Source organism: Lissotriton vulgaris, chromosome 10 (assembly GCF_964263255.1).
Source record: "Lissotriton vulgaris chromosome 10, aLisVul1.2, whole genome shotgun sequence".
NCBI lineage: Eukaryota > Metazoa > Chordata > Amphibia > Caudata > Salamandridae > Lissotriton > Lissotriton vulgaris.
This window is the reverse complement of record NC_141698.1, coordinates 57,521,509-57,539,088: the sequence shown is the minus strand read 5'-3', so window position 1 is coordinate 57,539,088 and position 17,580 is coordinate 57,521,509. Positions and strand designations below refer to the sequence as shown.

The 17,580-nt window shown below is 46.1% G+C and overlaps 1 protein-coding gene across 1 annotated transcript in view; it reads left to right on the top strand.

Moving 5' to 3' along the window:
* The first annotated feature begins 2,152 nt into the window (after positions 1-2,152).
* The window catches only part of LOC147684606 (UNC93-like protein MFSD11), a 74,770-nt gene continuing 59,342 nt past the window's right edge, over positions 2,153-17,580 (top strand). Inside the window, exons 1-2 of the mRNA XM_086940446.1 lie at positions 2,153-2,264; positions 17,219-17,274. Of these exons, the coding sequence (XP_086796572.1) occupies positions 2,175-2,264; positions 17,219-17,274 (146 nt within the window). The 5' untranslated portion in view covers positions 2,153-2,174. The remainder of the gene's footprint in view (positions 2,265-17,218; positions 17,275-17,580) is intronic.

Here is a 17,580-nt window from a genome sequence, read left to right as displayed (position 1 = left end):
TATGTGGAGTAACGAATTGATGATGTTTTTATGATTACACATTGATGTTTGTTGTTCTCTTGATTTTTATTCCTTTGTATTGTCTATATATTGGTGTTTTTTATCCTTTTGGCATTATATGAGTTTGTTTATGAAAGTATTTTTAACCATTGTGTGAATTTTGCATATTGTATTAAAATGTGTTTACTTTTGCATATCAGTTGTTTTAGAGTCTTGTTCTGCATAATTGACTGTTGGGGCCCTGGTTGATGCATCTTGTTTGTGATCCACGATACTATAGCTGTCTTTGATAAATGAAGATGAGTGAATGAGCATGGATGGTCAGAATTAGTTAACACTACTGGTTCTAGCGCATTGAAATCATTTTCCCAGGAGAAGTTTGTTCTTTACTTACCTGTGGTACCCCTTCTCTTGGGTGTGGGGTCGCTCCCATTCTCTCTTTTTAAGCTAACGAGATATGCCTGTCTGCATTAAAAGTAGTTATCTACTTGCAGGAACAAATAAACCATCTGTAATTATCGGAAATTGTAATAATGCTGCAGGCACTATTCGTCAACGTCACCAGCGGATCACATATCAGCATCATTCTCAGATCTCTAGCAGCTCCTGGGGGGCATACATACCATTATTTGGAGGCAGGCAGTATCACAGGATAGTACTGGATTTGCCAATGCATGTGGAACAGTATCCTGTTTTAAGCATGACTCGGTGGTCGAAGGTGCCTAAGAATGCCATTGGCTCAAGAAGAATCAGGATTCAAGGTACATCTTTATCTAGAGTAGTTTAAAGCTCAATTTAGGAGGCCTGCAAGGTTGCAATTTCAGTAATACACTGAAGGTGAACGCCCAGCTGATAAACCCGTAATTGCGTGCACCAGTGTTTGAAGCTTTGGGGTTGGGCATCTGCCCCCCTTTTGAAGATGTTGTAAAGAAGCTTTATCCCAAATGACCCTATGGTCCTTGATCTAGAATTTAAGAACAGTGGAGACCTTCCTAAACTAAGGCCTACGTTTACTGTTGTAGTGTTTGGTCAAGGATGCCTTTACATCACTATTGTGAAGCACTCAGAGAAATAATTTCATACAAAGCATCTACACGCCCACCCTGGTTGACATTTGTACAACAGATTGGACTATCATATTACTGGACAAACCTGTATCCATTCCACACAGCGGCTCTAAGGTCTTCAAAAGAACGTTGTGATCTGTATTGGACCAGAAATTACTCTAGAATCCAAGAAATTGTCCTTTAACAGAATACTTCTTAGAACATAAGCACACACTCTAGTTCAAGGCTTTGAGTGCCTTCTCCTTGCCAGGAAATGACTCACGGCCTGGCTGTTTGAATGAACAGATCACCACAAAGCAGTTAGCAACTCCAGCGCCTTGAGACCCTTGCGGGTGATTTGCCACGCTTTATAAATCCTTAATTGATTGATTGATTTGAACAATATTCACCCCCCATATGATGACATTCTTTTCATGAAATCTAGATAAGGGTTCTTCCTTTTGAACAATTTTTACTGCAGATTGGCCGGAGAACTCAGATCATCACACTTTCCTTATTGCAATGATCCCGAAGGAATACTATTACCCGTCTTTATATTTTGTCCATTATATCATGATCACTGAAGTAGACGGATTATACCCGCGTTTAGAAATCTCGGAGTGAGAGATCATGCAACAACGCTTAGATTAGCATGGACCTCTACGATGCCTACAACAGTTATTGATGTATCTAGTTTTTTATTATAAGCGTGGAAGAAAAGAAGAAGCAGTTACATGGATCTTGTCCAATGATGACTTTTGTTTTCTTAGCATAATGTATAACTTTTTTTCTGTGGAAGATTCTTCTTGTATAAAATATGTCAACATGTTAACTTCAGTTTATATGCTGTTTTAATGTTTTCCTATATTTATATCTGTAATTATGATGTTTTTATGAGTAATAATTCTTGCAATAAACGTTTTGATTAAAGTAACATTATGGCCATGCCCTGACATAAGGTAGTGACTGCATGAAACATGCATAGTCTCATTGCATCCCTGTGCGGCCTTCTGTGTGTATTAAAGGCATATGTTAAGAATGCAAGCCAGAAGTGTTGCATTTGCTAATGCTTGATTCTTTTTTTTATCTTGCCTTCACAGGTTTATTGATATCAGAACTCTTGCAGCTATGGGAGTGTCTGGGATGGTGAATGTCCTCATCCTTGGGGTGTCCTTCCTGCTGATCTTCACTGCATTTGCCACATGTGGGAATCTGGTGGTAAGATTGCTATTGGATTCTAGGTGGGGTTGGTGACTACACCGCTCCGCAGGTAGCGGAACCTATAGACTGCTTTAAGTGTCTGTGCTAATTTCTACTAGAAAATGCTGTCAAAACACTAAAGAGTGAAATTTGCATGAAGGAACTGCAGGGGGCTAGAGCAACTGCATGATGGGTGGTTGAGAGGCAAAAGATAGCCTGTTTAGTTGGTGATTGACAGTTTGGTGCTGTGAACTGGAACAGTAAAGGGTGATGGGCATGACCCAAAGCCATTTTGTCTTATGTGAGTGTAAAAGCGTCAAGCAATCGACTGCCCAGCCACTAAATGTGATGGTATTAGAATTATTGTTGGTCAGGTATGGTAATTGCATTTGTTTAGTGCTTAATGCACCTGAAGAGGCATTGAAGCACTTTACGCCGGGCAGCACACTGCTCCGGAATTCAAGGTTAGTGTTTTCTTCAGAGGTAATTAAGATTACTTGTGTGCTCTTATGGAAACCATTCCATGCATTCACTCCAGTTTCTATGTCTTAGATTCAATTAGCAGGTATTAGTTGTGATGTTTAATGTGAGGGTGTGCGTGAATTCATGCAAGTGGTTGATGGTATTGAAAGATGAGCTTTTGGAGATTAGGCATTGGTAGTTTGCAGTGGTAGGGCTTTTAATGGAGAAGTTGTGAACTTGCAAAAGTGAAGTGGGCAGTTTGCAGTAAAACAGTAACAAGGATTACATTAATCTGACTTTTTTTTAATTATTATTTTTTTAATTTATTTATTTTAAACGTTTTATATAGCGCTAGCTAGACCCATAGGTATCAGAGCGCTTCACATACACACTGTGAAAAACAGAAGGGCATTACATTCCATAGAAGGCTGGCAGTAAGTAAGCAAACCACGGATAAAGAATACAGCATGAACAATAAATAACTGTGCAACGGAGGGGGAGATAATAAAAAGAAAACAAGGTGATTAGCATAGTCCGTTCACCAACAATCCTTGAATGGGAGTCAACTCGGATGTTGAGGTCTAGGTTAGTTGACGTTGTTCGGGAAAGTATTTGTTAAGGAGATGGAGTTTCAGGTCCCTTTTGAAACAGGAGAAGGAGGGGTTGCATCTGAGGACTCCAGGGAGAGTGTTCCATATCCTGGGAGCGTTGCCAGAAAACGATCAGTATTGGGTGGTTTTCTTTTTCATTTTTGGTGGAATGAGAAGGAGTGAGTCGGAGATTCTCAGTGTTCTGGATTGACTTGCTCTCACCAGTTTGTTGTTCAGGTAGTTGGGGGCCGGAGAGTGGAGGGTTTTGTGTGTGATGCAGGCCAGCTTGTAAATATATCTCCCTTCCATGGGAAGCCATTTGAGGGAGTTGAGAGCTGGAGTGATGTGTTCAAATCTTTTTACTCCAGATACAAGTCGAGCGACCATGAAGTATTCTGTGCTCAGAGAGAGAGAAGGCATGCAGAGAAATGAAAAGTAAAGAGAAGTTCGTTTGAATAAAGGAGAGGCAGCAAATGAAGTTCTGAGTCAAGGTCAATTTTCATAGGAATAGTGTTTTTTGAGATTGATGCAAAACTGTTAAAGAAACATCATTTGTAGCATGTGAGATAGTGCAAAATTATGTATTTTGATAATCATTAAAACCGGGCAAATGGTTAGCCTGAAAGGCTACTGCTAGACCACCGCTTCAGCAAGGACTGAGGATCCTCCCTGGGGTTGGAAGAGTAAAGTAAAGGGTGGACACCCCTATAAGGACCAATTCAATGCTGTAGGCTGTACCTAAAGGAAGTAGCTACCTCCTGATCATATCAACACGAGGCTACACATAGGGTACAAAAACACAACATTAAAAAGGAGTCTATGCAAATACTGGAGTAGATAGATGTTTATGATATTCACCCTGAAAGTTAGGGCCACAGTATTTATTAGAAAAGAAAAGTGGGGTCCGCCATGGGTATCCCAGCTTCCGTATGGCACAGGATAAGGTTGGGGACAGCCTCCAGGCAGTGGAAGCGTATTGCCCCATTCCAGTGGCTTGAAGGTGGAGACCAGACATTGAAAAGAGGGGGGTGAGGTCAGGCATTCCCTCAATGAGGGCCTTGTTAGGAGGTGGGTGCTGATTAAGTGCCTTGTCTTGAGCACTGCAGGTTTGGTAGATGAAGAGTATGTGTGTGGGGTGGGGGTGCCGACTCAGCACACAAAAATCACTGCAAAGTCCAGAAACAAGAAACAAAAAAGTCTAGTATTTTGTAGGGCAATAAGTCCAAAAATGGTACTCAAATGCTGTATATTGGGGGAAATGTAGCAAAAAGGCAGACTGGTGCCACGCCATCTATCGAGCAGAGCTTCTTTGTGGGCCGTTGGCCCTCTCTCTTATTGTGGAAAATCACAGGCCCAGCACAAGAACCATCCCTCAAACTCAACCCCCCCCCTCCCCCCACACACACACAAAGAGAGGTACGGGAAACACGGCATTTCCAAGAACAGTGAGCTTTAGATTTCTATAATTGAGTAGATGGTGCTCCAAATGGCGCTGATTTTAAATACCATTTAATCCGTGGAACTCCATAAGGGGCCACATACATCTTCGGCCCTAGTTCATGGCTCAATCCCTGAAAGAGGGGGTGTAGACACACCACATATATGCACGGATGTCAGAAGGCATGTGTCAAAAATATGTGTGCTTGTTTTTTTGTCAAACAAATGTTTGAATGCGCGCACATGTACTCCGATCACACAGTTTTTACAGTGTGTACACAAATGCAGAGATGCCAGAAGAGGCGCACACACATCACAAAAGACGCACACGTCACAAGCGGCAATACCATCACATAGATGTCGGAAGATGAAAAGACGCACACACATCACAAGAGACGTAGCCCAAAACTCACAGAGCGCCACACTCATCACTCAGGGGCCAGAAGAGAAGGCTGGCACACACGTCACAAGACGTGCAGACACGCAGCGCAGTTGTCACATGTGGCACACACGTGCTACAAACGAGCTGAGACACACAGATGTCCGCTGGCAGAAAGATCGAAACAAGGGTGACCGGGGCCTTGGAGGGCCCCCTGGGTTGCCCTGGGCTTCAGTGGCACTGCTCTGGCTTGGCACAGACCCCCAAACTGGAGGTCACCGGCAGGCCAGCTCCCGTGGCAGCCAAGATCTCGGGTCAGACAGGGCGCAGTTCATAGTTAAAGCGAAGAAGAACTCCTCCTCAGAGCCAAGCTTAGAAACTCTAGGGAAGCTGAAAGTGCCAGGACTGCACAGGCTGCAGAACTTAATCTATTCTAGCAGAGCTCAATTTGAGCAGGTGCACTGAATTGTCAACACCGGCACTTATGACAGTATGCCACATGGTGGCACTGTCTATTTAATTTAGAGAGGAGCACAGCAACCGCTGTTTATTATGTAATAAACATTTATATACTAATATTATATTATGCCATAAAAATAACTAATACCTTCCGCTCAATCCATTTTTTTAACTTTGGGATCCTAAAATAGTCTGAACTGTCACACTTGTAAGAGTGTTATGCTTAGTAGTTGTGTTAGAACTGTCATTGGCAGCGCTGGCATGGGTAATGGGTGTGGCAAGTTGCAGTGGCCTCTTAATGACGGCCCTGGCACTTATTTTTCTACAAATTAAGCCCTGATTCTACGCGTTTACCTTGGCAACACTGGTTTGAGTAGACATGCAATATACATACATGCCAATGGCGTACATTGTATTGTGTGTGGGAGGCAGGAGTTAGAGAAGTGCTGGCTACTCACTGTGCTGGAGTAAAAAAAATCTAGCTATTGCGTCAAGAATTTTCAATTCTCTTAAGGATACGGAGGTGAGGATTATGCTTCTCTTTCTTTACTGAAGCAAATACAGCAGCCAATACACTTTAAACTACATAGCCCGGAAGGTATACACCTCCTTCTCTGCACCAATCACCGTTCACCCATAACGTATATAACATTGTGATACGGAAGTCCTTCCTCTTTCTTTGCGAACCAACAACTTAAGTCCATGAACCTCCAAACCATAGAAATAGCACCGGCCAGCAGACATTGTCCAGAAACCAGTACTCATGAACGAAGATAGTGATTTCTCCTGAGACAGAAGCCGGGAGTAGCCTTGCACGAACTTTTAAAAATATTGAGTGTCACAATTACTTTGTTTATATTTTATCTGTTCTCATTCCTTACCCTGCACAGGGCTCCTCCACGGCCCTAACTAATCCAGCGCAGCGGATTTTAGCGCTGCTGCGGGACAAACTTTAAAACTCATTGCCGCCATTCCTGCCGTGGACACAGACCACACCCCTTTTCCGAGAGGCCACGCCCCCCTTCGCCACTACAAAAGACGCTGATTACAAGCGCCACGCTGATAGTGATTTCTCCTGAGGCGGAAGCCGGGAGTAGCCTTGCACGAACTTTTGAAAAATATTGAGTGTCACAATTACTTTGTTTATATTTTATCTGTTCTCATTCCTTACCCTGCTCAGGGCTCCTCCACGGCCCTAACTAATCCCGCGCAGCGGATTTTAGCGCTGCTGCGGGACACACTTTAAAACTCATTGCCGCCATTCCCGCCGCGGACACAGGCCACGCCTCTTTTTCGAGAGGCCACGCCCCCTTCACCACTACAAAAGACGCTGATTACAAGCGCCACGCTGATAGTGATTTCTCCTGAGGCGGAAGCCGGGAGTAGCCTTGCACAAACTTTTTAAAAATATTGAGTGTCACAATTACTTTGTTTAAATTTTATCTGTTCTCATTCCTTACCCTGCTCAGGGCTCCTCCACGGCCCTAACTAATCCCGCGCAGCGGATTTTAGCGCTGCTGTGGGACAAACTTTAAAACTCATTGCCGCCATTCCAGCTGCGGACACAGGCCACGCCCCTTTTTCGAGAGGCCACGCCCCCTCCCCCATCTCCCTTCCTGTATAAAAAATGTGCCTTTTCCGGTCGCGCAGCCGACGAGCGCAGCGGGCGCGCCGATTGCACGCCAAAGGTGCGCCTAAGGCAAGCCCGTCCGCGGCCGTCCGCGACCAACCGGGACAAAGGACATGCCTTCATACGCGATCTTTAACATATACCTTTGAACAACTGCGCTCCTTTAATAAAAATTGGCCGCTAAATACCGCCACATTGTCCTACGCTCAAAATCTTGGCATTGCTTTATCCACGACTATCATACCCGTCCCCCCCTCCCCACTGCTGTCCTTCTTCTGAACACGAGATCAGCCGTTAAGCACCAGACCGAAATATTTGATCTTTTGGATTCCAATTCCCCCGACCTTCTCTTTTTAACCGAAACGTGGTATAGATCTGATTCCTTGACAAGCGTCCTGGCCACCCTCCTGTCCCACTACTCTATGCTCCGTGCTGATCGATCCGAGAATAGAGCAGGTGGCGGGGTGGCCCTGATTGCTCGCAAGGGATTTCATTTTCAAATACTTGCATCGCCTACGATTCCAGCAGCTGATTGTCTCGTAGTACGCTCCACCTCTTTCAAGATTCCAATCACCTGCGTATTAACGTATTGGCCACCCCAACCATCGCCTGGCTTTCTCTCTGCCTTCCAGAACTTACTGGCTACCTTAGTAGTCAATAGTGCCTCTGTCCTCGTTCTGGGAGACTTCAACTTCTGGCCTACTGACCCCGCCGAAGACACCACCTCTAAAGACTTTACTCAGCTGCTCCTCAGCCTTAACTTCAACCAGCACATTCAAGGGCCCACTCACATTCGGGGCCATATCCTTGATCAGATCTGGACACTAAACATCCCGGCTTCCACTCCTACCATCTCGCCTTGTCCTTGGTCGGATCATTCCCTGCTCGCCTTTTATTTGGACCTGAGCCAAAAAACATCACCTTCCTTCCACAAAAACACCTGGGCAAGGAACTGGCATAAAGTCGACATTCCATCTCTCTGTAACTCGTTAGCTGCCACCTGCCCAGACCTATCAGGTTCGGCTCCACACTCTCAGGCTACCATCCTAGATCGCTGGCTCACCAAAGCCTGCGACCCAGTGGCCCCCTTGAAGCGGGTTACCATCAATCGCACCCACAAGGCCAACAAGTGGTTTAGCCCTGGTCTTAAAGTCAAGAAACTAGAGTTACGGCAGGCCGAACGAGCTTGGAGAAGAGCATATTGCCCCACTCGAAGACAACATTTTATCACCTTACTCAGCGAATATAAACAGGCCATTTTGACAGCTAAGACCGAATACTTCTCTGGGCGCATCCTTGCTGCAGAAAGCCAGCCTCGTGAGATTTTCTCCGCCGTCCACGAGCTGTCATCATCGGATAGAACTCTACCCAAGATCCCACCCTCCCAGGCCCTATGCAACTCGCTCAACGAGTTCTTTATTGAAAAAATAGCCCTCATCAAAGCTAACATCCCCCCCCCTCCGCCCACTTTCACTCACCCCCAACCCCCAGACAATAATCGGTCCCTCTCTGCTATCCCCCCACTGTCCAGAGAATCCTTGCTCCCTTTACTCAGCTGTGTCAAGTCGGGCTCCCCGGCCGACATCTGCCCGGCACGCATTCTCCGTCAGATTTTTACTAAATGTCCATCCCCTGCCCTTACCCTCCTGAATAATTGTTTCACTTATGGCTTTGTTCTGGCCCCTTTTAAAACTGCTATAATTCTCCCCATACTAAAAAAAACGGGGGCTGACCCTTCCTCCCCTGCAAACTACCGCCCTATATCTCTCCTCCCTTATCTGGGAAAGGTAGCTGAGTCCCATGTCACTCAGGCGCTCAGCTCCTTTATAGAGAACAGCAACTACCTTGCACCCTGCCAGGCGGGCTTCCGCCCCCGCCACTCTACGGAGAAAGTGGTTATTTCAGTCTTAGACCAACTCAGGGAGGGACTTGATTCCAACACCCCTCAGGCCCTGGTCCTCCTGGACCTGTCCGCCGCTTTTGACACGGTGGACCACTCTATCCTCTTGTCCCGTGTCAGGGCGGCGGGCATGGAGGAGCAGGTTCTGACCTGGATAGGCTCCTTCCTGGACAACCGCACTCAGGCGGTCCACCTTGCTGAATTCTCGGCCCCGCCCCGTAGGGTGAAATGTGGTGTCCCCCAGGGCTCTTCTCTCTCTCCCCTTTTATTTAACCTCTACATTTTTCCTCTTATTTTTGCACTCCAAACAATGGAGGTCACAGTCTATAACTATGCTGATGACCTCCAACTCATTTTTAATTTTTCTTCCCCTTCACCAGGCACCACTAGCTTCCAGTCCATCATGCTGTTTATCCGGGATTGGATGAATGCAAACCACCTCAAACTCAACCCGGATAAAACAGAGCTGATTTTGACTGGAGGCAGTGGCAACCCCTGGTCCCCATCATTCTGGCCCCCCTCTTTTGGCCCTTCTCCCATTCCCTCTCATTCTGTTAAGACCCTCGGTATCCCTCTCAATCATCATTTGACACTCCACACCCACATTAGCTCTGTTGTTTCTTCTTGTTTCTTTACCCTGTGCATTATTAGGAAAGTATCCCGATTTTTCTCCCCCTCTGCACTCAAACTGATTGTAATGGCCATGGTCTTATCCAAGATCGATTATGGGAACATTATCTATAATGGTGCCCCCGCCTATGCACTTCAACGCCTTCAGCTGGTGCAGAACCAGGCAGCCCGCCTGGTGCACGGCCTATCTAAATATCATCACTCCTCACCCCTTCTCAAGGCCATTCACTGGCTCCCCATTAAACAACGAGCCCTTTTCAAACTCTGCTGCATCACCTTTCAAGCCCGGGCGGGCACTGCTCCTGCTTTCATTAATTCTGCCATCACCAACTACCGCCCTCCTAGAGACCTACGTTCCTCCACTAAATCCTTATTAGTTATCCCCCGCTTCAAGAAAAAACGATCGGGAGGACAGAAATTCTCGGTCCTGGTGCCCACCTTCTGGAACACTCTTCCGCCCCCGTCAGATCCTCCCTCTCCTACATGGAGTTCCACAAAGCCCTTAAGACTTTCTTGTTTCAGCAAGCTTTTAGCTTATAGCTCCCGGTGCCCTCCCCAGTTCAGAAGTCCGTCAGCGCCAAGAAACTGCATAGTGAACGTGCGCTCTATAAATTGTTAAAAATTCAAATTCGAAGATGAAACTCCTCCGTCGTTAACCTAAACAGTGGTAATTGTCTCTTAGGACCCTTCAGGTTGTCTTGGTCTCTGCTCCTGAAAAGAAAACTTAGGCCATAATATCCCAGAATCAGGAAATACGTCATCAGCATTGCGGGGGAAAAGACATAACAAATCACAATAAAAGTGTTAACACAACAGCTCGTAATACATATCTCAAGAATAACAGTCAATAATATATGACATATAAAATCTTAGGGTGGGATAATCCTCACACCTGTGTCCGTAATAGATTTGAAAATTATTGAAGTGATAGCTTGAATTTTTTTATTCTATATCAGGAAACGGAGGCTTTATATTATGCTAGTTTAAAGTTAAGCCAGCATCGTAGATGCAACATACACATGTGCCGTGTGATAAAATACCTTGAATGTAGAATCAGAAGACCAATTCACCGCAGCCATAATGTCCTCCAAACAAGAACCAGTAACAAAAGCTTTTGAGACCATAGTCCCCCTTACTGAGTGAGCCCCAAAAATGGAGACATCAATACCAGCATCAGACAACAACCATCTAACCCATTGCGCCAAAGTTACAGAAGAGACTGGGCGGAAAGGTTTCTGCAAGAAAATTAACAATTAACCTGCCACATCATTACTCAATTCATGAGTACAATCCTCGTAGCATTTTAAGCATTTCACAAAGCATCATTTTTGATGATGTGAAAAGGCAAGATAACTCACACATCTGGAATTAGTTTTAGTACCCTTGGAAATTTTAAAAGAGACTCCTGAAGGAGTAAATACTCCACCTGCCAAATCCAGGGCCTTTACATCGGAAACCCATGTGCAAGAAATAAGGCACAGCAACAAGGTGAGTTTCGCCAACAGTTGCTTACGCGAAATGCCTTCAATCGCGAGCCAATCTCTGAGAAAATGAACCACAATGTCTACATCCCATACCATGGAATATCTAGGTTTTAATGGACTAACCAATTGAATACCCCTCTACAGTTTACAAACAAGGGGATGTTCATCTACAGATTTACCATCTAGATGAGGATGACCGACCGATATGGCCGAATGGAAATTATTAACCATTCTATAAGCCAGACCTTGACTGGCAACATCCTATAGAAAGTTAACAATCATACGGATACCTGATCTTACGGTATCCACTTCTTGTTCACCACACTAACAAACCCACCTATGCCAAGCTGACTCATAAGGTTTGTGCATAGAGGGAACCCAAGATTGAAACAGGAAGAACAGTGCGTCCTGCAAAACTCCTGGCACTTGCCAGCATCTCCTGAAAGTCTCCAGGTCATGAAGGACAATAGACCCTGCCACACTAACAAGTGTGGCAACTCCATTGGATCGACAAGAAGATCCGGAAGTGAGAGAAGTCTAACTGGAGGAGCACATGACAGATTTAACGTCACTGGGAACCACAATTGTGCCTTCCAATAGGAAGTGACTAAAATAATATCTGCTCCCTGATGGTGAACTTACACCAATACTCATTGAATCATGGGGAACCGGGGTAATGCATAAAGCCAACCTGTCGACCAAGACTGAAGAAACGCATCAGAGATGAGTATCTGGTGATCCGATCTCCAGCTGTAAAACAGGGGCAATTGTGCATTCAGGCAGGATGCAAATAGATTGATTGTGCATGGTCCCCACTTCAAATCCAGTTGTTGAAACACCCTTGAATGAAGTCTCCAGTCCCTTGAATCCTGAAGAAAGCAAAAATTCCAGGCCGCCACTACATTGGAACTGCCCCGAATGTATTCCGTTGTCACCGAAATGTGATGTTGCAGACAATAATACCATAAGTCCTTGGCTATTTCAACCAGGAGATGGGACCTCATGCCACCCAAAAGATTGATGTATCTTACCGCAGACACATTGTTCATCTGTAATTGTATGCAACAACTCGTTTTCCTCGGAGGCAGAGTCCAAATGACAAAAGAATCCACTAGGAGTTTGAGACAATTGATATGAAGCAGAAACTTCTCTGGGGACCATCTGCCCCCTTGTCTCTACAGAACTACAAAGGGCTACCCAGCGACAACGACTGGCATCCGATTCTTTTACCACCTCCGGAACTGATGCAAAGATGTCTTATCCGTTCCATGCATTCATGTGATCCAGCCACCAGGACATTTCCGTCCTGGCTTCCGTAGACAATGCAATCTGTTCTGTGTCAGTTAAATCCTTGCGGAGATCCAATATCTTCATTTGTTACAGGGCCCGATAGTGAAGAAGGCCCAGAAATATATTGTTTGAATCAAGGAAGCCAAGAGACCCACTAGTCAAGCCTGGATCCTCAAGGATATAGTCGGAGAGAGGCAAGCGCTCTCCTCAACTCCTTCTTGATCAAAATCCACTTGAAATCCCAAACACTCCATTGTTTGGGAAGGGACCACTACAGACTTGTCCGTATTGATGACGAACCCCAAATCCTGCAGGAGCTGAGTTGTCCAAGACAGATGAAGTAAGACCAAAGCCACGTTCTGTGCCATGACCAGAATGTCATCTAAGTAAATAATTAGACAAACTGCCCTTTCCCAGAGATACTGTATCACTGGTCTCTGCAACTTGGTGAAACACAAAGGAGCGGATGAAATGCCGAAAGGCATGGCGACAAACACGAACCAACCATGGCACCTCTGAAACTGATGAAACCTCCGATCAGGTGGAAATATGGGGACCGCTAAATAAGCGTCTTTGAGGTTGAAACGAACCATCCAGTCTCCCTCCAATAATAAATCTCTCAACAAGTGTATGCCCAAGTGTATGCCCTCCATCTTGAAGTGGCGATACACAATCCAGGAGTTGGATTCTTTGAGATGTAAAAGTAAGCAGAACCCTTGATCCTTTTTTGGAACCAGAAAAATAGTGCTCACAAACCCGTGAGGATGTGGACTTGAATCTGTTATAGCCCCTTTCTGCATCAGCGACATAACTTCATTGTCTATAAAACTGCTCTCTATTAGGGAAAAATGGAGAGGGCCCGGCCTCTGTCTCTGGGATGGAGAGGAGTAGAACTCCAGATGAAAACCCTGAACCATCGGAAGTACCCATGGATCTTGAGTTGGCATCTCCCAATTGTGATGAAAGAAACTTATCCTTCCTCCCACCCAAACTTCTGACGAAGGACAGATCTTTACCTCTGTATCAGGTATCACCAGAGTTGTTTCCTCTCCTGTTCCCTTCACAGTGTTGTTGACCTCTGCCTCCCCTATTTTGGGTGGGATAGAAATTGGAGCGGGTAGGGGCTTTCCCACGTCCTCTTGCCACATATCCTCTCGAGGCCTGATAGAATTCTCGGCCAGGCGCCCAAGCTCTAACGCTCTTGACCGTTTATGCGCCCCATCGGGCGTTCTCTGGCACTGGGAAGGGCTTACTCGAGGAGCACAGACCGATAAGCTGATCGGGAAACAATGATGTCTGGTCACCTCCTCGCACGTGCGCAAACCGGGCAGAACCAGAAAGAAGTCTTTCCATAATACGCGCAAAGCGCGTGTGTCCTGCTCCCGTCCACCAAAAATATGGGCGGCAGCAATCAGTGCACGCCTACCTATGCATATTCGCCCGTCTCATACACTTGCAGTAACACTACACAGACACACACAATAATAGAAGGATATAAGCACTTAACTCGCTGCTGCAGCAGTAAAGAAAGAGGAAGGACTTCTGTACCGCAATGTTATTTACCTTATGGGTGAACGGTGATTGGTGCAGTGAATGAGGGTGTATACCTTTCCGGTTATGTAGTTTAAAGTGTATTAGCGGGTGTATTTGCCTCAGTAAAGAAAGAGAAGCATAATACGAAGCCTCCGTTTCCTGATATAGAATTACCTTCCGACCCACATACCTTACCCTACCCCTCTGTGTCTGTGACCTATCCTGCGTGCACATAATGTGCATGCGACGTGGTAGGTGTCAGAATACTCTTCCGGGTGATACTTCCTCACTAAAGGTGCACAACATAACATAGCCTGGTGCCTGTCACAGCGCTGGCTCTGTGAGCGGTGACATGCAACACCTTCTCATTGCCTGTGCGCTGCATCCAGGCTCAGTGTTGTACTTATCAGCTGCGCTGTACATGCCCTGACACAGGGCAGTTCTCTGAAACAAACATATTCTCTACCTGTCCTCACCACAGGACCTAATGCCCGCTGCTGTTCACGTGCTCCATGCTACACCTCAAATGTGCCACTGCTCAATGAAAGGACCAATCCTTTATACCTACTGGTTCTTAGTGCAGCAACATGGCTCAGTGAGTTAAATGTTCGCCATGAGCCATGGTTCTAAGGAGTTTGGGAAGCACTGACTTAGACATTTTTTAGCTTTCCTGTGAGTATTGAGGAACTGTATGCATAGATTCTGGGAGGCCAGAATTTCCCATAATGGCCTGAATCTTTGCATACAATTGCTAGAATTCTGAGTTAAACCCTATGGAATGAGGAATCCCTGCATTATTTAGGGGAATTGTGCATGGTATTGTCTATTGCATCAGGCGGGGGAGTATTTCATTTTGTCCCTGCGCCTTGCCTGAGGGTTGGACAGGTTCCGGCCCTCCAGCCCATTCTGTAGAGTGATTTTACTGCTGAAATTCCTGGACAGTAAAAGCAGGTCCGCTGTTCCAGTCCCTGGGAAATCTGGTTGTGGGAACATCAACTATCTCATAACTGTGCCAAGCAGGGGCGTAGCTAGCCCTTTGGTCGCCCGTGGGTGGGTAGTGGCGGCCGGCATGACTCACGGGTGGGGAGTCATGGGGTCGCTTGCGGAGGGGAGGGTCACACTGGGAGGGGTTAATTTAATTTTGAAAAAACGATAACTAAACTTACCTGGCAGGGTCCCGCGTCTTCTCTGCTCTCCTGCTCTCCAGGAACAGGAAGCAGTAGCAGGCAGCCAGGCTCCCTCCTTGCCCTAAGCCAATCATAACACTGCTCAAGCAGCGCTGTTATTGGTTGGGACGCCGACCAGCCAGGCTGTAATGGTCCGGCCATTTTCTCCATGTAGGCTGCTCATGGAGAAAAGGCAGAATGCGCATGACTGGTTTGGGCGGCCCCAGAGCACCAACCAAACCAGTCATGCCAACTCAGGAGTGGCAAGATTACTCCTTTTCGTTTGCTCAGTCGGTGGCCGATTGAAGAGTGGCTGGGGGGAGGTGGAGGAGGCATTGCCGCACCGAGACGGCAGGTAAGAGCGGGGAGAGGCCACCGCAACAAAACCTCGTGCCGCTTTGGGCCGACCACCCCCCCTTGCTACACCACTGGTGCCAAGCGGTATTTCGCACTGGAATTCTGTTCCACAAAAATTTTATTCAGGGCCACGATGAGGCAAAGGGACTCAGGTGCAAGCCGGTGGCCATCGCTAGAAGGCCTTTCTGCAAAGCTTGCAGGGGCGCTGTGGCTATCAGCACACAGGCCCAGAGATGGTGAGAGGTGCCTGTTGTCACCAGCCGACTGCAGCATTGGAATAATTCCAGTTCCAGCCTTTGCTATTTTAGACCCAGATTTACCTATTTTAGGTGTAGGTATGTGGAGGCAGTGATGAGTCCCCAGTTTTTTCCAGAGGCCAAAATCAATACAATTTTAACTGTGAACTGCTGTGTGCAAACCATTGACAAGAAACTGTTAACTTAACTTATCTGCAAAACGCTAACTACTGTCAAGATAACCACACGAGCTGTGTTCGAGTGTTGACCTCAGCACTTGTTTGCACATTGTCTAGTCTTGGGCTAATCCATTTAATCTCCTTACGTGGTTTGAAGGCATTCTGTGAATCGCAGCGCCTTGATATCACGGAGGGGATGCAAGTATGCCGGCACTAGATGGCCTTAGCACTCGGCTGAACAGCAGTCACTAAATTATAGGCAGGTCCAATGGGATTATGTGGCAGTGGAGGGCCAATTTATGTGGCATGACTGAGTAAATTATGCGGTAAGAAAAGGCAAATTATGTGGTGGAATGCAGCACATTTTGTGATAGTATTCATTATTTTGTCATTTCTACACTTGTTAACAGTGTCTGGGCATTGCTTGCACCTCATTAGTACCAGTTTTACACACAAATAAAGCAATAAGCAACAGAAAGGCGACCAATCAACCTTCGCATAGGGCCTTCCACTGTGCAGCAACGCGCGTTGCTGCATTTTTCGTAACTTTTGAACTGTTTGAGCTAGAAACATTTTTTTGGGTTAAAATCTGCCGATTACGCAGCAGATGATAAATTATGTGGCAAATGCGGCAAAACTATAACTCCACAGCTGCAGAATCGCATCATTCCAGTAGCCCTGGTTGAAGGCACATCAAGGCGAGGGGGGCTCACACCGGAGGGCTGCTGTGTCCTTGCACGGCCAAGGCACCGAAAAACGATGCTGCTATTAAGCACTTATAGGATCAGCCTCAGCTAAAGCTGCTGACCGCTGCAAAAGGCGCCGTGAATGAATGAATGAATGAGAGCATTTATAGAGCGCTTTCACAGACTCCCTTCAAATGACGCTGAGGGGAGTGAGTCCCCCTCAACCATAGGGGCATTCACAGGTCCTCCCTGCTTATCATCTTCAAACCTGACACTGGTTCATGTGTGTAGCTCGGTGGTGGCATCAAACCGTGTTTTGAAGAGTCCCTGGTGTGACCAGGACCTTTTTACCTGTGTTGCAAAACTGGGAGCTCACTGTCCCCCTTGTATAACATTTCTCTGCTTATGATGAGCCCAGAATGTTAGCGCCCAGATCCCAGGCACGTGGATGAATGAGTGTTGCAGGTGAAAAGTGAATATATCTGTCTGTATACACTGTGCCTCTGTTTTTGTTTGCATACTTTTAATCTACATTTCTCCTGTTCTTTCGGCAGCAAACAATTACAAACAGCGTGACAAATTCCACTTTTACTGGCAGTGGCTACTACAGGTAACCTTAACCCCAGGTTTTTTCTTTCTTCTCCTGTATGTGTGCATGCTGTTTGGGGTTTAAAAGGAATGTAATAATTTGATTTCATACATTGTCACTTAAGAAACTATTACCAACCTCATCTTATTTACAATGTGAACCCATGGATGTTAATGCTGCAGCATGCTTAGTCTGCCTGACACATGGGGCCTATTACGATTGTGTTTTTTCCGCATCTTCCGGGCCGGCGGAGGCTTCCGCAGGCCTGGAGGAAGCGGAAAAAATGCAGCTGACCCACCAAAGACCCACCGCCACATTAGGATGGCT